Consider the following 22,299-nt stretch of genomic DNA (forward strand, 5'->3'; position numbering starts at 1 on the left):
TCCACTGGTTCGCGATTTTGGTATTGTATCGCTCGCAAACGTGTCCATACGTCTCGCTCGAAGAACTTCTGAATGACCTCCTTTTCTGCGTGATTTACGCGAGCAGCCTCGATTGACCTTTCCGACCATGGCTTTTCCCTGAAGATTCTGTCGTGAAACGCTGGTGGTCCAACTTTGCCGCAAGGAGTATCATCGCCATTTTCTTAGGCGATTGTATTAGCACATTTATTGATAGAATCAAATTCTCCGTCCTGAACAGCTTGTATAGCAAGTTCTATGGCGTTTTCATTGATTTTAGGCATTTTCACCATATATTTTGCATTGGTTGAATTGCTTCGTATATTTCAAACCAATCTATCAATCTATCTAGATTTCATGGGGGCTGCACGGAAAGGGGGGTTCACGGGAACTGGGGTGGTTGACTTATAATGCGAAAGAAGAGCCAAAGATGTGAGCAGTGGAAAATGGCCGTTTGCAGAAACGTTGTTTGACATCACAGAAGCAGGGAATGATGAGGGTGGATTTAAAGCCGATGGCAAAATTGTTTGCTCAAGTAAAGCATGATCACCCCGTTTCATCGGTGTCGTCTAGCCCCTCGATGTGATTGCTTCGGATATTCCTAGAGCCAATGATACCTGTAGCAATTTGTTTGCTACCCTGGTAGCATGGGGAACAATAAAGAGAACAGAAACGTGGTTGTTCGGGGGGCTGATGGAGATCAAACGCCAGAATTGTGAATGTAACACTCGTGACTGCTTCTGAGGGTTGAAGATTCCTGGTTCTTCTGGCCAAGGAATCAGAGTAGGATCTAAATTGAAACCATTGAACAATTGTTGGAGGGACTTGCACGAACAAGCTTAAACCCAACGCCCGATGGATTCACCCAGTCCATTGGAATGAGCACTCATCTTGAAAATAGCCACATTCTCCTGGCTGCTCCCCAATGCCTCTCTATAAGGGAAAATGTCAATGCCAACTCGCCGCAGCTTCGCTAGAGGTTGGGCGAGAGGAACTCTTCTTGCCCCGCAGTACCCGGACAAGAAATTCCAATATAACGGGGTGGAGTTGGCCCCTCAGCTCATTCAGTGCAATGGATACGTCAGGTTCAACAAATTATACAGGCAAAGCACTTCCAGACTGGAGGGGTACTGTAGAGTGAGCAGAGATGAAAGTCACCACCGGACTTTCTAAGAACCAGACTAGACATTGCCACAACAACAGCAATGGGGGACGGCCAAAACAACGATACAAGTTATAAGAGTGAACAGAAACCAAAACCGAAGTCCTTAAACTTCCTAAAGGCTGGTAAGAACTTTGTAGAAGCTGAACAGGCCATATAATTAACGGAGAAATATTTCAACCTGCTGGACTGAATGGAAGCCAACAGGCCATTCGTATTATGACAGGTATAAGGGATAGGCTTTGGATGGAAATATCCGCACAACTCTTCACTCTGAGATACTCTCAGCTCAGGGGAAATGAGAAGTATCAGATCAAAATCCATGAGGGCGACAGGAGAGGTCATGACAAACTGAAGTGAAGTTGAAGTTGGGGATGTGTGGCTGCGTGCTTGAATGAACTGTGGCTGGTGTTGACACCTAAAGTAGTTACATGATTGACCAGCATCTCTTTACTGTTTTCCCGAACTTCAACCGCCGGAGTTAACTCGGACCTATTCCTATCTCCAAAATTCAACGACGCCACAACGCCACAGCAAAAATCCAGCGCCATAATTGCACCGCCACAATGACTCCTCCAATCCCCAACCGCGAATTCGACCTTGGAGATGAAGACCCAGATGATATTCCAGACTACCCAGACGTCTGTCGGCGTTGTCAAGGAAATCATCAAACAAACGAGCATAGAGATCAACCAGTATTCGGCAACATTATGGAGAACCCTCTTCCCGACCCGCGACCTCCGGGATCCGGTCCTGATGCCATCATGGTCCCTGCCAAGCACTTCTATACAGAGGCGCAGATCCAGCTTCGGTTGCAGCAGATCGGGATGGATGAGGCGAAGGATATGCCGGCCAGGTTGCAGGGAATCAGCATGTTGGATGATGTTAGAAAAGCACTTTTGATGTGAGCTGCCCACTCCACTTTCCACTGCTTCTTGACTTTCATCGGCGTCAAGCTCAGTCCTTAGTCATTCATCGATTCAAGGGTTCAAAAGTACACAGAATGGACAAGGAGACTAATATTTCATAGGCCCCAGAGAACTCTCAATACAGCGATCCAGATCTTCCACCGTTTCCGTCTCCTTCATGCAATCACAGTGGAGAGCGGCTACGTCCTCATTGTACGTGACATTCATCTCAAACCATCAGTCACAGGACTTGACTAACGATATGTCTCAGGAGGTCGCCTGTGCTTGCTTGCTTCTGGCAGCTAAAATTGAGGACACTCTCAAGAAGCCCCGGGAGATTGTGTGTGCCGCCCATAATATGGGAAAAGCCAGCTCTGAGCACATCAACTCCGATGATCCCGTAGGTAGCAACCCCATCGCTCTGACCACCCCCTACCTGACCTAGAACCGTGTTCTAACCCCTCTAGATCCTCGAGGCATCCTCCAAAAATATCGTTGCTCTCGAGCGGCAGATGCTGGAAGCCATCGCCTTTGACTTCAAGTTCAAGTCGCCCCAGGCAATCACCACAAAGTTCGGCAGGAAGTACTGTGGGTTTACGAAGGAGGACAATCAAACTTCATGGCACCTCGCGGTGGATATCTACCGCACATGGGGCCCGTTGAAGCACACATACACGGATATTGCCCTCGCGTGCTGTGAACTAGCGGGTCGTCTTCTCGAGAAAGATATGACCGTGTATGAGACGGAACACCGGGCAAAGCTCTATGGGAATTACCAGTGTAGCCGGCTAATTGTGTTGGGTGAGTTCAAGCATTCCGCGAAGTTCCCGTCACCGGTTCAATCTTCAAACCCAAAGTATGACGACAAGATACGGAACGTTTGCTAATCAACCCAACAGAGATCCTCCTTGACCTGATCGACCTCTACCAACACCATCGAAACACCACCAAATGGGGCCAGAAATATCCCCCCGAACTCTGGACATCCATCCAATCCTCCCTCGAATCCGAGCGCGCTGCCGCCAACCTCCCACGCTACCGTCTTTCGCCCCAAGAAGCCGAGAACCTCGCCGCCGCCCGCGAGAACCGTGAGCCGCGCAACTTCACCAACCCCGGCCGTCCCATCGGCTCGCAATCCCAATCGGCCGCGCTCATGGCGGCGATAGGGGCGCGGAGCCAGACGGGGACGGTACGGTTCCTGTTCAACTCGGAGGCGGCGAGGGAAGAGGAGCGGGTGGTGAGTCGGTTCTTCGAGGACGTGTATGAGGAGGTGGAGGTGGAGATCGACAGTGATGGGAATGAGATCCCGGGGACGGAGAGGCCCGTGAAGCGGAGTCGGTTGGATAGGGGGAGTGAGATGGGGCCGTCCGGGACGAGGGACGAGTGAGTGGGGAGGGTGGAGGGGAGAATAACTCTCCTCTATGGTGGCTGAGATGGGTTAAGGAGAAGACTAGGAGATGAACCGGATTATCTGGATGACGAAAGGAGTAACGACTGGTGGAGTTTCACGGATTTGCTTTGTACGATTAGATACCCTATTCGGCCGCGTTACTCGGATTCAATTCCTTGAGTGACGTCTGAGAAGGCCGAGATCTGGCGCACTTGCGCCAGCAAAATCCATGATAATTACTTCCCACGGACGGGCGTATCGCCAGCTAGCTGCAAGAACCCATCAAATGTCGTTTATGACTGTTATCGACCGCCTATCACCCCATCTTCCCCGTCATCCACCCCACCCCGTCCTTCCCCCACCCCGTACCTCCCCCCCGGCGGGGCCATCTCCTCCAACCCATCCTCAATCTCACTCATCCTCAGCGCCTCCTCCACGCTGCTCACGAAGTGTTTCCGGCCGCCACACTTGTCGACGATCCCGCTCGCCACGAACAGCCGCCACACCCCGCTCCGCTCGCTCGGCACGCGGCAGAAAAACACCCGCACCCCGCGCGTCACGTACCCGTCGATGATCTCCGAGAGCACCTGCGCGCCCGCGCCGTCGAGGCTCGTCACGCCGTGCACGTCGAAGATGATGTTCCGGTTGTGTTCTTCCTTGCGGATGCGCGGGAGGGCCGGGTGTGCGGTAACGGTGCCGTGCGCCTCGAGGCGCTTCAGGCGGCCTTTGAGATCACCCGTGTTGGCGAACGTCAGCGGCTCGGGGATCTTGACAATCAGCGCGCCTTCGATGTTCTCCAGGCGCCCCGGCTCAGCTTCGGCGTTCTCGAACTTGTCGGTGGTGCCGGGAACGCGGCCGAGGATCTGGATGCGGGGGCGTGTGCTGTGGCGAAGGACGCGGAGGAGGGAGACGCCGATGCCGACGGCGATGCCAATCTTGAGGTTCCAGAAGACAGTGGCGAGGAAGATGAGGAGCATGAGGGTGAGCTCGGACCATCCACGGATGCGGAAGAAGAAGCGGAGGTCGTGGGGGGCTTCTTCGAGGAGGGAGTAGGCGACCACGGATATCATGGCGGAGAGGACGCCTTTCTGTCGAGGAGTTAGCAAACGGTATCGAAGCACTATTCCTATATTTGGAAATGAGGTACGAAAGCTCGAGCTTACAGGAAGGTAGTAGAAAGACGGCAGGAGGAATAAAATGCAAATCAGCGTGATCAGGCTGAGAAAAACACTACTCATCGGCGTCTTCCCGCCCGTCGACGCGTTGACTTTACTCCTCCCATACCCGCCAAACGCCGGCAGCGACATAAACAGCCCCCCAACAACATTCGCGACGCCCAGCGCCACCAGCTCTCGATTCGCGCTAATGTTGACGTTCTGCAAGCCGTTTTGGCCCCGACTATCCGCGATGCCCAGGCTCTTCGCCGCCACCGACGACTCGAAGAAGCCGAGCAGCGCGATGATAAACGAGGTGCTGAATGCATCGGAGGCGTACTTCAGGTGTGGGATGTCGGTGGGGAACTGGACCTGGAAGGGGGCGCCGTGCGTCTTGATGTTGCCGAGCACTTCGAGGCCCTGCTCGTCCCAACGGAGTTGCCAGGCGAGGATGGCGGAGAAGACGACGATGACGAAGCGGTCTGGGATGTATGCGACATTCGGGTAGCGGGGTTGGAGGCGCTTTTTGATTTCTCTGTGACTCGGTTAGTGATATCTCATATGTGATTATTTGGGAAGGATTTCACGGCATACCTGCACGCCATGATGATAGCGAAGGCTCCAAACGACACCGCGGTGGTCAACTTATGCGCCTTATCCATGTTCCGAACCAGGAAGACCACCTTGTCTATACAACTTCCATGCTCGACGCCGCCAACTTGTGTAGCTAGGTGGCTCAATCCCATCTCGGGGATCAGTTGATCAACGAAGATGACGATGCCAATTGCGCTGATGAACCCTCTCAAAAAAGGGCGACTGAGCACATTATCCAAGAACCCCAGCCGAAACAGCCCCGCGGAAAGGATGACCGCGCCCGCCATCGTCGTCACGATCCCAGCGATCTGGGCTTGCTCAATCGCATTCTCGTCTCCTGTCTTCCCATTTTTGATGTTGTCGCGGACGACTTGGCCGGTAAGCAAGGATCCGGCAGCTTCGGGGCCGACGATCATAAGCGGGCAAGTTCCGAGCATGGCGTAGATGATAGGGTTAAAGACGAAGCTGTAGAGGCCGTTGATCGGGGGAATGTGGCCGAGATTGGAGGCGTAGGAGAGTGCCATGGGGATGTAGATGGAGGCGACAGTAAGGGCGGCGATGAGGTCGCCGCGTAAGTATATCCATTTGTATTGGCCGATCCAATTGAGGAAGGGGATATAGTATGAGATGTACCTAATATCATTAGCGATCCTTGCAGACAAACCAGAAATGAACTTCAGGTGCGGGTATCCACTTACATTATCCGCCGATTCTTCACGCCATACTTATTTGCCAAATACTTCGTCGTTCCCGTATTCCTTCCCGGCCCGCCCCCCAACAACTCATCCGTCACCGCATCCCCCAACAACCGCCTCGTTGGATCCGCCGACCCATCCATCGACTCCCGTGTCCCACCCGGTTGTCGACCACGAAACCCACCCCCGCTCCTCTCCGACCCAAAGCTGCCATAGCTCCGTACGCTCCCCGGTCGCGGCGACTCCGCGCGAGGAGAGAATGCCCCGTGGCCGCAGTTCTCGGATCCGCAGCCTGACGCGGCGTCCCAGTCGGGGTGGTTGATTGCACGAGTGCGGAAGTGAGGGGTCTCAAAGAGGCCGAAAACGGGGGGACCGGCGGCACTGGGGGATGCGGTGATGGTTGTGTCGTGGGTGGAGGGGTGGATGCCGGCTTGGTCGACTTCGGGGTGGCTAGGGCTCGCGTCGGCGGAGTCGTGAGTTGGGGGAGGTGCGGATGCTGTTGGGTCATCGGTCATGATTTCGGGGGACGGATCGACGCGGCTGGTGACTGGAGATAGGGACGGGAAGTGGGATTGCCGTAGATTACTCGGGTTGGAGGGGGCATGATGGTGTTGCTTGTGAGTCGATCCGGTGGAGGATTTGCTGCTTCCGGCTCGTTGATGTGCAGAGCTTGTAGGCGAGGTGGGAGGTGACCATTCGGTTGGACTGAGAGGATCGAGGGGTTTGCCCTCACGTTTGTCGGACATTGGAGGGCATTCGGCTTTTCAGCAAGGAATGATAGATGTAGTGGAGGGGTTGGAGGGATTCGGCTTCGGCAATGCTGCTGTGATATTGAACCTGGTCGTGAGTTTCAGATCCCTTTAAACAAGTAGTCGAGGTTCATCTAGAGGCAATTGTCAATTGCGATTCTCTATATGCATTTTAGAATCCTGGATGATGAATATGGATTATTTACCCCGGAGATTAGCGGTGTTGTGAAGTGGATATCGAGATTGTCTGGAAGGTCTGGTTCAAGTCTGTGGGACAAGCTCTTGAACAGCAGGGATGAAGATATCATTCGTTCCGCGATCAGGTAGTTTGATTTACGATCGAAGTGCGAAGTACAGACAATGGCATTCTTCATTATTAATACCAGAACAGTGCTGTATCATAACTATCTCTCGTTCACGAACGTGAAACAAAAAGTCTTATTATATCGTGTCTAGCTATCTTTCCTTCAAACTTCTCGACTCACTTAGTAGAGCGTGTTCCTCAACAGCTGGAGTCCATATCCATCTACACCCAATAAGGCCAACACCCTCAGAACAATGGCATGGTCCTCCGGCTTTGATATCCCTCCGCCCTACGTTAGCAGTACTACATAAGTTGCCCAAGACATCTCACACGATACATTGCTATATTAAATGTAAAGACAGCCAGGAAATTATCCGACCAACTCGACACCGGCCACCATTGCCCTCGATCACTTTTCTTGACTACACAGCGCCAAAGTTAATGCCGACAAACCTCAACACCATCAGTGGACTCTACAATAGGCCAATCAGCCTGGAAACAGTCCCGAGTGTGACGAGGTCAGATCCTTGCGGATAGCATAGTTCAAATCCCCCGATACCACCTTCCCCGGTTGGCGCGAACACAAAACTCGAGATCAAATGCCAGTAAAACTTGACGTTTTCCCGTAGATCACGACGTGGTGTCCCCAGATACTCACCGCCGTATCGTTATAGGAGATGGAAAAGCCATTGATCTCCCGACGTAGTTCTTTCTCGCAGTCAACCAGCTAGAAGAGTGTGTACAGACCGCGCAAGCTGACCCACTGAGCGTACACATTTTGTCGATCCACAATGTCGAGTTCGCCATCGCTGCCTTTACCTCGCTCGTGAGAAATGGAAAAATACATCCGATCCGTGGCCGCAAAGAACGAGGCGCTGGCGAGAAGGTCGGCAAGAAACGGTTGGAGCTTTTGCAGCTGTCCGGAATGAAACGCATCTCGGCAGAATCCCAGTCCGAAATCGGCTGCGGTCGCAGTCGGAGGAAAGAAGCGGCATTGGAAGCAGGAGGATTGATGAAATGGATGGCATTCTCCCAGGATGCATTGGTAGTCTCTCGGAGAATGGCGAGGTGGTCGGCTCCAGTGTCAGCCAGTATCTGAGCCGACGGAACAATGAGGTGCGCAATATCGCGGACTACTGGTGTCTTGTTCTCGCCCTGGATTCGTCGACACGCTTTCTTGAACAGTTCATTGTCAGAGAAAAGGGTCCAGAGAGGCTCGGGTTGAGCTTTCGTCAAGAGCTTCTGGCACAGTTATTGGCTTTCTCAGGTAGTGTCGAGTTGGTAGTCATCCATAAAGCTTCCTAACTCTTTCAGTTTGAGTTCAAATAGTGGGTGCTTATACGGGACACACTACTGATTATGCGAGATGCTGCTCGTACTCTGGTTCGGAGTTATTTCCGAGATAGAGGCGTTCGCCCGTTCCAGGCTTGGGGATCGATTTCGTGCACGCGTAGGGTTGACAAGCTCGATATCAGGTATATTCAAACCGTACAGGTTTGGAAGGATATCGCCAGGTCGGTAACCATGGCCTTCTCACCCGGCAACCGATTTGATGCGGTGTGAAGGCTTAACGATATCGATGGTGTTAAGGTCGTGATTGTGAGTGGTATCAATGCATTTCCGACCTCGTTCGAGACGGACTCGAACCAAAACCCCGTCGCGGCGAATTTCAGTCCCATGGAGGAACTTCAGACATTTGATCGCCTGTCGAATCTTCTTATTCCACACGCCCTTGCCTTGGGGCTTTTGTTGGCCCGGAATAAGCGACACAACAATCGCCAACGGAGAAAGGAATAACCATCGACCATCTTAAGGGAATCGGCGGATTGATGTATCCAGACATTCAAGACGGAGTGCCAGTACAAATAATACTCCTCTGCTGAGAGCACATAATCTTCCTCCATCTTAAAGAGTTTCTCTCTCCATATTGCCGCGTCGGAGAGGGAGACCGCAGCGGCGGGTGTGGAGGAGAGACCGGCAGATACCGTCCAGGCGATCGGAGGCAAAACACCCCCGAAAAGTGGCGATAGGTGTTTTCCATACAAATTAAAAGCTTCATGTTTGGCGTTCCATTCACTCTAGATTTGACCGAGGCAAGATGGGTGAATCGCGGGACCTGGGATCCACGTGACTGACGAGGGCCCCTCACTGTTGAATGTTAATGAAATTTTACGATCTCTGCGTGATCAGACGCCATTCCGTAATTAGGCGATATCTGTACAGGAGACGAATGTATTCATAATCTGGAGTCCAGGCCTTATCTAAGGATTCCAAAGTGTCAATTGAAGATATACGGTATCAATCCTGTCTCTATCAGCATGCATCCAAGCCGTTCTCATCCAAAGCCGTACCATTGCCCATGCTTGTGCCCGACTTGCTTCAGATGTCCAACCTGTTTGAACCCGAAACTTTCATAGAACCTCGCCAGGCCCCATCCGCCACCTCTCCCAGTCTCGTTCAAGGACATGCAGGCAATAACCTGCCGGATCCGAGTATCCTCATCGCGTGGGACGGGGATATACTCGGGAAACCGTTCCGGATTCTTCAAGATGTCAATGAGCTGCGTCAACAGCGCGCTGCCAACTCCTTGTCCGATGTGATCGGGATGGCAGAACAGTGTCAGCTCTACCGTGTGCATATAACCGCCTTTTGCACCCCGAAATCCGGAAACGGAAGCACAGCCTAAGTTCTTCCCATGTGCATCGATGGCAACGATGTATGGAAGTCCACTCGCTATCACGTTATTGTACCCTTGACGAACCTCGTCCTCGGATTGGGCTTCCAGGCGGAATGTGATGAGAGTGTTATGCACATAGTGTTCCAAGATCTCAGTAAGGGCTTCGCAGTCCGATTCATTGGCTGGTCTCAGAGTAAAGTCCAGCTTCTCTGCCATGTTTCTGGGAATAATTATAAGGATGAGGAATAGGATCACTCTCAGATAAACAATAGAATCAGGATAGAATTGAGGAATGAATCACAGCCTAAGGAAGCACTTGCGTAGGTAGGACACAGCGGTTATCTTTTATTACCTGATGTGAATCCATCTCCGTAATCCGAACTGATTCGCTCCTTGTATCTGATTGGCAGATAAGTTGAATGCGGACTTTCATGTGTTCAGAACTGCAGATTCCGATCAGCCACGCCAAGTTGCTGGAATTAAATACGGGCTGTTCCGCCGATACTAGTTTAGTTAGTACGCTGTACGGAATATCAGCAAAAGGAGCCAGAAGAGCCAAAAGACATGGGGTCCTCCGCTTGGAATATTTTCCTCTGCGTTCCCAGACTCCCTCACCTGCTCTCTCCATTATCATTCACCAACCACCAGCTCTCTCCCTCACACTCATCTGATGCATCTTCATGATCTAATTGTCTATGCCCCACCAATCCACCCTCTTTAAATTCTTTGGTGAAAACCAGAATGCGGCAGACTCAGATATTCTCTGGGTCGTCGCACCCGCGCCTGGTTGAGGATATCTGCGACTTGCTGGGCCAAAAACCCGGTGATGCCACGCTAGGAAAATTCAGCAATGGCGAGACGAGCGTCCGGATACGTATGATTGCCATTGTTCCGCCTAAGGCATGAGTGGTATATGGACGGTTGGCTGATGGATGGACAGAGACTTCGATACGCAATCAGGATGTGTTCATCGTGCAGAGCGGAAGTCAGAAGTGCGTGGCTGAGCTCGTGATGCGCTGCCAACCATTGAAGCTGACGACAAGTATAGGATCAATGACAGCGTAATGGAATTGCTGATCATGATCTCCGCCTGCAAAGGCGGTTCCGCCCGCTCCATCACCGGTTTGTCGTTCCTCCCCTTCGTAGACCATCGATTGAACCCGGCCTAACCGTCCTTCAGCCGTTCTACCTTACTTCCCCTACAGCCGGCAATCCAAGAAAAAATCCCATCGCGGCGCCATCACCGCCCGTATGCTCGCCAACCTCCTCCATATCGCCGGCGTCAACCACGTGATGACAATGGACCTACACGCCAGTCAGATGCAGGGGTTTTTCAAGTGTCCCGTGGACAACCTGGTGGCCGAGCCATTGATTGCGAGGTGGATAAAGCAGAATGTGGCTGAGTGGAATCAAGCGGTGGTGGTGAGCAAGAACCCAGGAGGGACGAAGCGAGTCACGAGCCTAGCAGATGCACTAAAATTGAGTTTCGGGATCGTCACGACGGATCGGAGGAGGTTTAATACAAGTATGTGGACGGATCAGAGCATGACCGGAAGCTTCATGCTGGAGAGACTCGTCGATGGGGAAGATGGGCAAGATGACGAGAAAGACGAGGAGCAGCCACGATCCAATCCGATGTCACCCCCTGTTCTCCCGCTATACGCACCCGATCGAAAACCTGAAGGGGCCATCAATGCACGAAGACCCCCAGCCCGTATGCCAGGCACTCCTAGCAGAATGCATGCGAACCGCGATTCCGATGTCCCCAGCTCCCCCCTCGCCAAATCCACCCTCCCATCCTCCTCCCACAGTTCTGCTTGTCCGTCACCGTTGATGCGTAGCCAAACCGCGCCAGCGACCGGGACCAACTCCCCACCATCTGACCACGAAGAAGAATTCATCGACGAGGTAACCATCCCCCACCACCTCTTCGCATGATACGTTCACTCCGAATGATTAGAGTATCGTCACTAATATACCCAACCTTCAGCGGGCCCGCGACGTCATCCACGGCCGCTTCATCCACGGCCACATCGTCGACGACGACGACCCCTCTCCGGCCTTCTCCGCCACCTCCCACAGCAACACCCCCTCCCGCCACCGCGCGCTCTCCGACCTCCGCGACGACGACCCCATCCCCGACCACATGATCTCCTCCACCCTCTCCGTCGCCAGCAGTATTTACCCGCGCGAGCGCGACCCGCACGGCCTCGGCGGCAGTGGCGACGCGGAGGCGTCCTCGGAAGAAGAAGAAGACGAGCTGCGCAACCCGGAGCTCGAGACGACGATCACGCTCGTGGGGAACGTGCGCGATCGCCCGGTGTTCATCGTCGACGATATCATGGACAAGGCAGCGAGCTGGGTGGCGGCGGCGGAAACGTGCGTGAAGCGCGGCGGGGCGACGCGGGTGTACTGCATTGCAACGCACGGGATCTTCGGGGACGAGAGCCTCGAGGAGATCGAGGCGTGCGAGTGCATCGATAAGGTGGTGGTGACGAACACGTTCCCGATCACAGAAGAGCGGGCGCGGCGATGTAAGAAACTGGTGCAGTTGGATGTGAGTCGGTTGTTGGCGGAGGCGATCCGTCGGAACAAGCATGGGGAGAGTATGAGTCGGCTATATATGCATTACGATTGATGAACGGGAAATACAAGAGGCGGGAGAGCAGGCGACGAAGATCGCGATGTGGTCAATGATGCGGAGATGCATTTCTCCATGACAGCATAGCGAGGTGTCTCCGGCGCTGGCAAACCTTGACTTCAACCTTCCATGCGGTTTAGACGCTGACTGGCCCTCCGATTTCTCTAGATGCATTTGCTGTTAGATGCAAATCACGGAACTGACGATTGATATGCCTCCCTGCCTTCCACCTTGCCTTTCGTGCTCCCGTACTGATTCAGGTGGTTTCAGGCATCTGCCGCAGAACCATGACACACCAACGATGCAGATTTTTAGATCTGCAGGGACCTTTCATCAATGAGAGTCGTCCTTAACGGAGCGTTGGGAGATTGAAGAGGCGAAAGTTTCTTTCACTTGAGATTGTTCATTTCTGCGCTGTCATTCCATTCATGGACTGCGCAGGCTTAGACGACTCATACATCCATTTATGTTTAATTAACTTCTGGTCCGGTTGTGCGCATGTCAGGGATTCAGTGCTTGATACCAGTGGGGAGTTGAAGTCCTATCATGCTATCTATGCAATAATGCGATGTACCATCCCTCGGGATGCCTTTCTGTACCCACCGCCACCTATTCCTAAATACAAATCTTAAGTTTGATTCGAACGGCTGCGATTGTGCCCTGATGAAGTTCACTGTCAACCAGTCTGTTGAAACAGATATCTGGCCGAAGTTGTCTACGATGCACTGAGCGTGGCCTCTCAGCGTAGGTATATAGTAGAATGAGAGGTCAGGAAGATGGTATGCGGTGTATTTTGGCAATCTTTTGGTCTTTGGCTGATGCGATGACTGGCATTGGTATATATCACGCTGGACCTGGCTTCATTGCGACCTGTACTTCCCACATCAGGGGACTGCATGCTGGAGAGATTCTGATATTAAATTCGGCTGACTCATTGTTATAAACTTATAATAGTACATGTTTACTATACTGAGAAATAGAATGCCCCTCCTGATATCTGTATATCCATAATTGTGTAGTACCGTCTTCCAAGTAAGAGATACAACGAAGGGAAACGGTCCTTGCGGAGAAATTCGAATCTGAGCGAATGAGTATGAAACGAAAAGTTATGGATGCGCCAGTTCCTTAGTCCTCGCGGACAGTCCGTATAGAGTATATGACGCCCAGCAAACATATAAACAAGAGGCCCGTCGGAGGGACACGATATATCAACGGTACATGTGTGATGAGAGTTGAGCGTGGCCTCCAAATACTATCAGATATTGATTGACCTCCTAGCCATAAGACTCATGCGCCAAGATCCTTCGACGTCCTTCCACCCAGTCAAAGTGGTAAAAGTCGAAACAGGAGCAGAGGAAACGCGATTCTTCATAGAGGTATAGAAAGGGAGTCGTATATCGCTTCTCAGAACGCGATTCAACAAACAGGAAATTGAACGGGGGGGAGACGTTTGGCATAATATACGAGAAAGGGGAATCAAGATCGTGGGAATTATGGAATTCGTCTGGTTGCTTTTGCAGCACGGTCAGTGAGACCAAGTCCAATTTACCGTTAACTCCGTTCCGTCCTGCCCAGCAGAAGAGAAAACAATTGAGAAAGCGCTGTGGAAACGAGAGCGCCTGAATCATAGAGAGTCCATTGAGTCGTGCGAAATCAAGGATGTGATGTAAGATGTTGATCGAATGGGGTCGGGATGGCGGGAAGCCGAAGGTGGGAACGTTGCCATGGAACAGGGAGAAGGGCCGGCCGGGATTGAACGCCCTGGTCGCACGCGTAGCCCAAGCGAGACATGGCTGCATTGTCGATCCTCGCATGGGGAATCCGCCGAAGACTCGAAACCAATTTGGGAGCCCGCTGCAGGCAGTCCTTCATCGTGGATTCATGGGATTTTTCTTTTCTTTTCTTTTTCGCTTCAAATCGTCCCGAACACCGTGCGGGGGCGTATCGTTTTGGTGGTTCTAATGCGCTGCAAATCGCCGTTAGCGTGAACTGCGGAAACGTCGATGATTTCGAGGCTCGCATGAATGGGATTGGCGTGGTGCATGGAAAACCGACTTCAGCGTCGATCTGGATCTTGCATCGATGGTGCCATGGTGCAAGCGGCGGGTAACGCAGAAGAAAGGGCCTGCAGCGGGACGTTGCAGCAGCACAACCAGGAAGAGGACGAACAAGGAATTGGTGGTACGTACCGACTGTCGATCTCGAACGATTTTGGCTGGGGGATCGAAGAGCAACAGCTCATGCCTTTACAGAACATGGTCGGCAAGCTTTGAATTTGCATTTGGTGCATTCCCAAATGTACCAATGTGGTCCAGAGTGACACAAGTTGCAATTCCAGAGGACGATGGTCGTGTCGGATTTGATCATAACGAATTCATGCGAGCAACTTGCAGAATGGGCAACCGCCATGATGCCGTGGGATGGATTGGTTTGAGGTATGAGAATTAAGGGGCAGGAAATCGTCCTCTGCAGAATGATTTGGATGTTTGCTTTCCTGGATAGAAAACTCCGGAAAGCAGGCCTCGCAACTCGTCATGAAATTCCAATTGTTTGATAGAGAGCCGCGTTGACGCAAATGACGAGGGGTTGGCGAAATACCTGGAATGGCAACCAACTTCAGTTCAACGAACGTATAACAAAGTGATATATATTAAAATAGAGACTGACCTTCACAACTGCGTGCACCAACACTTCGGTCGTCTTCTCTCCGCTCCTAGCACAAGTGCTGGACAATTGGTTGAACTAATCAAAAGAAAATTCACCGGATCCCGCCTCAAGAAACGTGCGTGGCTCGATGTCGATCGAGGCGGTCGAGGAGCCGTTCCACTGGGGGAGGAAAGCTGGAAAGGCCCAAAAAACAATGCGAGAACTGAAGCCACAGAAAAGGACTGCGAGTCAGCACCACAGCTGCAAGGTCTCAGTCGCAAGGACGGGATTTAATAGCCAACGAATAGGATCGCGACCGTTTCTCTCTATCACCAATTGTCCCTTGACAAGGCTAGTGGAGACCGGGAGTAGTGAGGAGCAGAGGGCTGAACGATTCAAGCACGACACTTGAATGGGTGAGGGCGGTTCGTGCCAACAGCAAAAGAAATGACAGCTGCACAACTGCACAGCGGATTTATTTGGGGAATTGGATCAAATGTCGTTGGCGTGTGCCGCGCTGCTTTAAATCTTCTTTTCTAATAGAACGGAACCCAAATGGACCGGTCTGAACTGTAATGGAAGTTTGACTTGGATGCGAGGAGGCCTGGAGGCTGATTGGTCCACAGCAAATTCCCTGAGAATGGACTGGGTAGAGGTCGATGAGGAGAAGATGGCGGACGACGAGGTCAGTCAAAACTCGGTTTGATCGAGATTGGAGAAAGAGGACATTGGTATGGAGCTTTATATATCAGACCTTCCCTATACCTCAGCCCTCCGTACGTCGGTGGCCCAGGTCGATCGAAGGACAACCGTAGGTATGAAACTGTATTCGTCCAAGGCCTCCATTTGGATCATCAAAGACCGGATCCCCGAAACGCCACGATGGCATCGGGTTGACACAAACCGAGCCTCCCCCATCCTCCGGTCTTCCAGAAGGGGTTCTTCCATCTCTCCCCGGCCCGTCTTTCTATGCAGAGTGCCAGTCTAACAAAGAACATCCGTCTGTGCCGTTGAGGGTACAGATAGAGGGGTGAGAAAGCAGAAAGAGGTTAATCATCACCCTGTCGGGGTGGTGCGTGCGCGGATGTAGGCGACAGGACTCAGGACTGTCAGGTTTCTAGAAAGAAAGTGCTAACTGCTAAGTCAAACGGGAATGTGTGGATGACAGGGCGTTGACAGATCCGGAAAACCGTCCCACTTCACAGCCCAGACCAGGGCCGAAGCTTGGGTGGTCATACATTTAATACTGAGTACGGTACCTTAACGGCATGAACCCTGCTCCAATCTCCTTGTAAAGGGGGCCATCCTGGAAGGAGGTCAGTCTGGGGTCAGGACAGGAGTCCACGGCCAAAGCAGATCAGAATAAACAGGAACTGTCGTTTACGGAAGAAGACGGCTATCGAGAATGATTCAAGTGAAGTTGAGGCAGTCGGTCGAACAACCAGGGGTTGGCTGATGGCTCAGAGACAAAATGTCCCATCAGCCGCTGCATTGGGTTGCAGACTTGCAGGCTTGCAGCTCCAGCTTCCAAGTCGTTGATCCTTGTCGAAATCGTGCATTCGTTAAGATCTATGGTTACGTTCCTTGTCTTCGACGAGCCGTCAAGCGCCGTCCCCATGTTGTCAGTCATCAGTCTTGCTGTCAACTCTAGTCAATCCCTAACAAAGGCAAAATGTTCGATTTCCACCGGTAGGCGTCCTTTTCATCCGATACCTCCTCGCTGATGATGTTGGTGTGACAACAGCTTCGCTTCAGTCCAAGATGGAGGACGATCAAAAAGGAGAGAATCGTGTAGTGGACGAGTTTAGTGGGCCGTCAAGGATTGACCCTCAAGAGTCAAGACTTCTTTGACAATACCTGCATGACAGCATCCCATTCCCATTCTGCTTCCTTTTGCTGCTCTCGTGCAGTGGGAATCCTGCTCGTGTTCTCCCCGCTGTAGGCCAATCGGGAGCTTCGGGGAAATGATATAAGAATACCAAGTACCTTGTGTTGGGTATCTCGAGTTCACACCGCCCGTTCGATACGACGGATCAGGCGCCGAATCAAGAAATGCCCTGAGTGTAAAGGAGTGAGGATGGGCTGATCCGATGGGACGGTGGCGTTCAACGGCTCCAACCAGAATGGCCGAATCGCTAGCCAACTCGCCATTCGGGAACACCACTAACCCGGTAGTGTGGAACATGGAAAAGGGCTTGAAGAAGCATAACTGCTAATACGAGATATAAATTTACAGGCGCATAATTTGGCGATGAATCGCCGTCTGGTGGATGTGTAAGTTGATATCCTCAGGTGGCTTAGGCCCCAATCTCACATCATCACCAGACCTCATCACATCAATTGACTTCAACGACGACCAAGGCTCAAACAGTCAAGCTAAAAGTACTCCATGTCACAGGAAAATTTGCCCGTCTCATCGACACTGTACGTGATCGCGTTGAATTCTGTTCCATCAACTTCGGGTTTCGGCAAGCATCCGCTAAATAAACTGTGTTAACTTTTAACTCTACCCCTTCTCAACACTGTTTCACCCTCAGTCCCTCACTTTCTGATCCTCGATTGTAATAGCGAGGAATCTCACACTCTCTGAATCTCCGATATCTTACCGTATGGTATTTTGTCCCGCTCTCCAATCACATTTAAATCCTGGATGGCGGAGACTTGAATGGCTCTAGGCATCGAGAAGAGCTCGGATCTCGCTACCCCGGCCCGTGTGGCTGGTGGTTGTGCTCTACATGCAGCGACATGCAGAAGCCGCTGAAAATGTGGGCTTGCCGGCTCATTATCAAGCAGCACAGATTCATTATGCACTCGGGGCTTTGCCGCTTTGGAGTCGTCAGCAGGGCGCGGTTCCTACCCGTGAGACATCGGTGGATTGGGTGGCTACTGCGCTTGCAAAGGACCCAATGTTTGCAATCAGGGAAAGATCGGAGCCTCACGGTCAATCGGATATTGCAGAGAAATCAAGACCTCTTGAGAGCAAGTATTGTACTCCTTCAACCGCAAAGTACGACGTATATCATGATCGTTACTAAACAATTTAGCATGCGCGGTTCCGATTAAGTACTCACTCTATCTCTATATGGTTCAAGATGGACGTTGTACGACGAATGCATTCGCTACACAATCCTAGAGTCACCTAACCGATCCAACGTGTCCTGTCTTCGAACACACCACTGCTCAAACCCTGTGCAGATCGTTTCTCATCAGTCACTGGGCCAAAATCCGTTTTGTCACTATCAGGGATGATTCAAGCTAGGTGAATCGTTTCTTGCCATTTTGCCAAATGCTCGACCCACGATCGTCGACCACTATCAGCAAGCCAAATGACGGTTGTAAGCGAAAAGCAGGCAAGACATTGACCATTGGAGACTGGAGCAGATATGCTTGGTAGCAGCAAAGCTATCATTTCGTATGGGATGAGATCAGCTGCCCATGGCCCTTTTTCGTTCCGATATCGTCGGGAATCTGGGGAGGGCGTTTCCACATGAAGTGTCCAACATATGCCATCCCTGCCACTTCTTCTTAAAGGAGCTAATATTTGGTCAAGAAGCGGAGATGCTTCCTTTGTCAGTCGTACCGTGAAGAAATTGACTCACCTCGATCACTAGAATCCGGCGAACATCCTCAATATGTGGACAGTTATCACGCCCCCTTCTACGACCCTGGAATGCGGAAGTTACCGTTAGTATTTGGTCCGCAAGAGCATAGTATATCTGATCTAATATCACCCGCTGGGATCAACCTCACCATATTCAGACAGGAGAGATGCGAGGTAGGATCGAGGCGTGTTTAACCACCGCCATTGAAGTCGTACAACGATTCACTTTTTTTTTTTCAGGCGCAGCTCGAAAACTAAGACATGATATCGGCCACTCAAGCCCCTCTCCGGATACAAGGTCTTGAGTTTCGGATTGATCTACAGTGCGTCGGTACATTCCTCCATTGGAGCATCGGAGAGGCATCTGATGTCCCTTCGTGCTGTTTTATGCAATCTGAGACTGTTACGGCGTTCTGAAACGTACTGCTCGGCCCCCACACACTTTGAACTTACACTGAAGAGTATGTAGATCAACTACGGTTAACAAGATCTTCAATTAAGAGCAGCGATTGGCATAGTCTAAGGCGCCCCAGAGGGAAGCAGCGTATGCATCTGGACGAAGATTGCTCGCTGAATACCAACAGTGTGACAATGTGTCGTTTTTCTTGTCATGTGTTATTTCGAGGGTGTTTGAAGTCGTTTATTCCCTGTCCAGTCTTGTTATATTCGGTTCTCCAGGGGAAACTCAAATCATTCGCAAACTATGAGCCTTCCGTCACAGTGAGCTCCATTTGCCCCACCTCGATTTTCTTCTCGTCAAACATATCACCAAGGAGAATTTCATCTCAACTGTTCAACACGCTGCTTCGAATCCAGGTCAACCCTTGTCCGAACCCCGCCACAGTTACACAGCATGGTCGATTCAGGCGGTCCACAAATGCCAGATCCATGCGGCGACGACTTGTCACATCGTTGTACGGTGAGACGTCGGCAACCGGCAGCGAGACGCTGTGTGCGCCGAATCTGCAGTAATTTCCCGGTTCGCGGTTGAGTGGCGTGGGACGGAACGGTACGGCGCAGGATGGACATGCAGAAGGACGACCTGGTGCAATCGACTAGGGCACGGCGCTGGTAAGGTGATATGTCATTAATCATTATGCTATCATTGGACTTCGGTGCGATCCGAAGAATCTGAACTGAGGTAGGACCGGCATCTATGTCGGATGCGATTGGGGTCGGCAGATATTTGGAGCCTCGATCCCTCTATCTATCCGTGCTGGACGACGCAACCCAACGAATCGACAGACTCTCGGCATTCTCATCTTTTCTGCCCATATACAGGCACTCAAGTTCTGCCACTGTCATTTCTCCGTCCCGCGGGATTCCCTAAGATCTGCTCTGATCTTGTCATTTCTTAGACTGGCATCCTCAGAGAACGTCCGACATCAAGCCAGCACAGCCGTCCACCAAAGTTCCCGGCTAGCCTAGCTCTCTCATCTCATGGTCCATTCCGACCCAATATCCACGGCCTCCACTTTTCATTGAGCCCCAGGAGCCGTACGGCTGTACGACCTCCGATGCCTAGAGATCCCGTCGCCCTCTACGCGGAGTGTCCCCACCTCAGACATATCGCAGGTGGCGGGTGTATCGCAGGTTGTGCCGGCACTATGGTAGCTCGATTTGCATTTGGAGCACTGTTTGGTGAACGTTTTGGAGAAAAATGACGTGATGATGGGTCCCAGGACGGAGACGATGTAGACGGTGGGGAGAGGGAGGGGGAGGGAAGTTCGTCGATGTAAGGGACGGTTTGGGTTTATAGGCGCATAGGGAGCCGATGTCTGAGATGAGGGATTGGAGTACATTTCTGGAAATTTTGATGGAAGCTTATGTGAGGTAATATTGATAGGAGGATTGAGATTTAGATGACTGAGATTTGGATGGTTGAGATCTGGATGATTGGGATTCGATATCAAGGAGTCTGATGCGCTTTGTTCGGGTTTGATAATGTTTATCGATCATCATACAAATGCCTTCACTCTTATACTTACCTCGAAGGTCAATCACCACTCCCTATTTCTAGTTTGACGTCCGAGTTCGTCCATCAAAGGTTCGGCATCATGTTTGTTAGCCTATCCTCCCCCGACGCCAAGATTCCTCTCGCGGTTCTTTCCCGATGGAGCTCAAAATGCAAAATACATATATGCCGGCACATCAATGTAGATGGCAGTACATCGTCTCAAAGATTCCTCTCGCGATGCTTTCCCAAAGGAGGTCAGACTTGCCAACGCGCCTCGAAGCCGGCGTATCAGAGCTCCCGCTAGAGGGAGAAATATGCACAAAAATAGCTTTTGGTAGGGGATGGACCCTGGAAGCGGTAGAGTAGCTTAGGCTATTCCACATCCTGCCGGGCGTAGTCCGGACGGCCCCCAAATTCGATGCATGGATTTTTGAGAAGCGCGCTTCGAAAATCGAGATGCATTGAGACGCAGGATATATGTGAGGTGATTCCGTTTCGTTTTACCATCTAAGCGAGATGCTCAATGACGATCCAAATTCTAATTTCTATTGTTAGCAAATCGCAACACTTGGACTCACGCTTGGAGCTGCTTGATGTTGTGTTGCAAATGCTGTTTTAGCCCTTCACTTTCAGCCTTGTTGATCATGACGCTACGGACTGTATGGGGCGCAGCCAACACCGTAATTCTGGCCCCTTCTGACCTCCACACTACAACACTGCGTTCTGCGAGGCAGAATGCTGGGCGAACACTGTTAGGAAGAAATGAGGCTCCTTTTCATGAGGCTCAGCATGTTGATTGGGCCGCGGAGGCGCAATTCACAAGCGCGAGGTGGCGTAGATGTCTCGATCAAGCAGTATGTCGCGCTCGTTTCGTGAGGATGACTGATTACCATTGACCGTATAAGAAACGACCAGGTCATTGGTAAGCTGGCAACACGGGGAATATGATAGATAAGGAGTTTCTGCCCATCTGAACATACAGAAGAAGGGATATTACCTTAAGTTTATACTCCTCGATGCGACAATTGCTTTGCATCCCTCAGTCTCTACCATTGTCGACAATATTCATCCGCGGTCTCTAGAGTATACGACAATTACAACTTCCCGTCTACGAGATCCAACAAGCATCACGAACATCACCTATCGAGTCCCTCCTTTCCCTCGACGATCGACAACCACAATGCAACAGCTCCCCCCCTTCCAAACCATCTACATCTCCACCTCCCCCTTCGACATCCACGTCTCCCGCCCGCGCCCCCTCCTCCTCACCTTCCCCCAACCCCAATATCCCTACGCCCCGCCGCGCCCACCCCCCCCCGTCTTCTCCACCTCCTACCCCTCCTACGGCCGTCCCTTCTCCAGCAAACCCACCGTCGCCATCCACCGCGGCGACCCTTCCGGCCCCGTCATCGGCACCGGGCACGCACCTACCCTGGGATCTACATGGAGCATCGCCTTCTTCGGCCTCGGCGGCGAGGGGAAGATGAGCTCGGAGATGTTCGCGCAGAGCTACACGGCGTTTCTACCGGCGGCGCCGCCGTCGGTGGGAGGAGGCCTGGGGTGTTTGACGTGGAAGCGCACGAAGCAGCAGGGGAAGGGGATGAAGTGCGTGGACGAGGGGGGGAACGTGGTGGCGTGGTTTACGAAAGCGCGGGGGACCTTGTGGCGGCCGAAGGAGGAGATGGGGACGCTGGAGGTGCGGAATGGGTTGAGTGCGGCGGTGTTTGAGGCGATGGTGATCTCGTGGATCGTGGTTGGGGAGAAGATGCGGAGGGAGAAGAAGGGGCGGGAGGCGGGGTTCGA

The 22,299-nt window shown here is 52.0% G+C and overlaps 8 protein-coding genes across 8 annotated transcripts in view; 3 read left to right on the forward strand and 5 right to left on the reverse strand.

Moving 5' to 3' along the window:
• Positions 1-1,815: 1,815 nt before the first annotated feature.
• On the forward strand, positions 1,816-3,476 carry P152DRAFT_459127 (cyclin-like protein; the record flags this gene model as incomplete). Its single annotated transcript, XM_033679613.1, has 5 exons — positions 1,816-2,084; positions 2,211-2,301; positions 2,360-2,488; positions 2,556-2,889; positions 2,988-3,476. Exons 1-5 carry the CDS (start codon positions 1,891-1,893, stop codon positions 3,473-3,475), a joined length of 1,236 nt encoding a protein of 411 aa, XP_033533292.1. The 5' UTR covers positions 1,816-1,890.
• A 304-nt stretch (positions 3,477-3,780) lies between these two features.
• On the reverse strand, positions 3,781-6,064 carry P152DRAFT_398568 (sulfate transporter; the record flags this gene model as incomplete). Its single annotated transcript, XM_033676469.1, has 4 exons — positions 3,781-4,566; positions 4,642-5,173; positions 5,233-5,859; positions 5,925-6,064. The coding sequence occupies 4 exons, from the start codon at positions 6,062-6,064 to the stop codon at positions 3,781-3,783; spliced, it is 2,085 nt and encodes a 694-aa protein (XP_033533293.1).
• A 2,984-nt stretch (positions 6,065-9,048) lies between these two features.
• Positions 9,049-10,111, reverse strand: P152DRAFT_48033 (acetyltransferase). The gene has a single exon (XM_033681759.1). It carries the CDS (start codon positions 9,865-9,867, stop codon positions 9,310-9,312), a length of 558 nt encoding a protein of 185 aa, XP_033533294.1. The 5' UTR covers positions 9,868-10,111; the 3' UTR covers positions 9,049-9,309.
• A 155-nt stretch (positions 10,112-10,266) lies between these two features.
• P152DRAFT_482701 (phosphoribosyl pyrophosphokinase) lies at positions 10,267-12,289 on the forward strand (the record flags this gene model as incomplete). Its single annotated transcript, XM_033681903.1, has 5 exons — positions 10,267-10,525; positions 10,592-10,643; positions 10,700-10,773; positions 10,832-11,559; positions 11,612-12,289. The coding sequence occupies exons 1-5, from the start codon at positions 10,393-10,395 to the stop codon at positions 12,287-12,289; spliced, it is 1,665 nt and encodes a 554-aa protein (XP_033533295.1). The 5' UTR covers positions 10,267-10,392.
• Positions 12,290-13,401: 1,112 nt separating this feature from the next.
• Positions 13,402-14,240, reverse strand: P152DRAFT_48230 (uncharacterized protein). The gene has a single exon (XM_033681878.1). It carries the CDS (start codon positions 14,104-14,106, stop codon positions 13,567-13,569), a length of 540 nt encoding a protein of 179 aa, XP_033533296.1. The 5' UTR covers positions 14,107-14,240; the 3' UTR covers positions 13,402-13,566.
• A 290-nt stretch (positions 14,241-14,530) lies between these two features.
• P152DRAFT_398824 (uncharacterized protein) lies at positions 14,531-14,701 on the reverse strand (the record flags this gene model as incomplete). The annotated part of the gene is made up of 1 exon (XM_033676488.1): positions 14,531-14,701. One exon carries the CDS (start codon positions 14,699-14,701, stop codon positions 14,531-14,533), a length of 171 nt encoding a protein of 56 aa, XP_033533297.1.
• A 5,256-nt stretch (positions 14,702-19,957) lies between these two features.
• Positions 19,958-20,468, reverse strand: P152DRAFT_48217 (uncharacterized protein). The gene has a single exon (XM_033681868.1). The coding sequence runs from the start codon at positions 20,339-20,341 to the stop codon at positions 20,018-20,020; it is 324 nt and encodes a 107-aa protein (XP_033533298.1). The 5' UTR covers positions 20,342-20,468; the 3' UTR covers positions 19,958-20,017.
• A 1,066-nt stretch (positions 20,469-21,534) lies between these two features.
• Positions 21,535-22,299, forward strand: part of P152DRAFT_48191 (uncharacterized protein) — a 1,231-nt gene continuing 466 nt past the window's right edge. The window contains exon 1 of the mRNA XM_033681855.1: positions 21,535-22,049. Coding sequence (XP_033533299.1) covers positions 21,677-22,049 — 373 coding nt within the window. The 5' untranslated portion in view covers positions 21,535-21,676. The remainder of the gene's footprint in view (positions 22,050-22,299) is intronic.

Source organism: Eremomyces bilateralis (assembly GCF_010015585.1).
Source record: "Eremomyces bilateralis CBS 781.70 unplaced genomic scaffold P152scaffold_12, whole genome shotgun sequence".
Taxonomy (NCBI): domain Eukaryota; kingdom Fungi; phylum Ascomycota; class Dothideomycetes; order Eremomycetales; family Eremomycetaceae; genus Eremomyces; species Eremomyces bilateralis.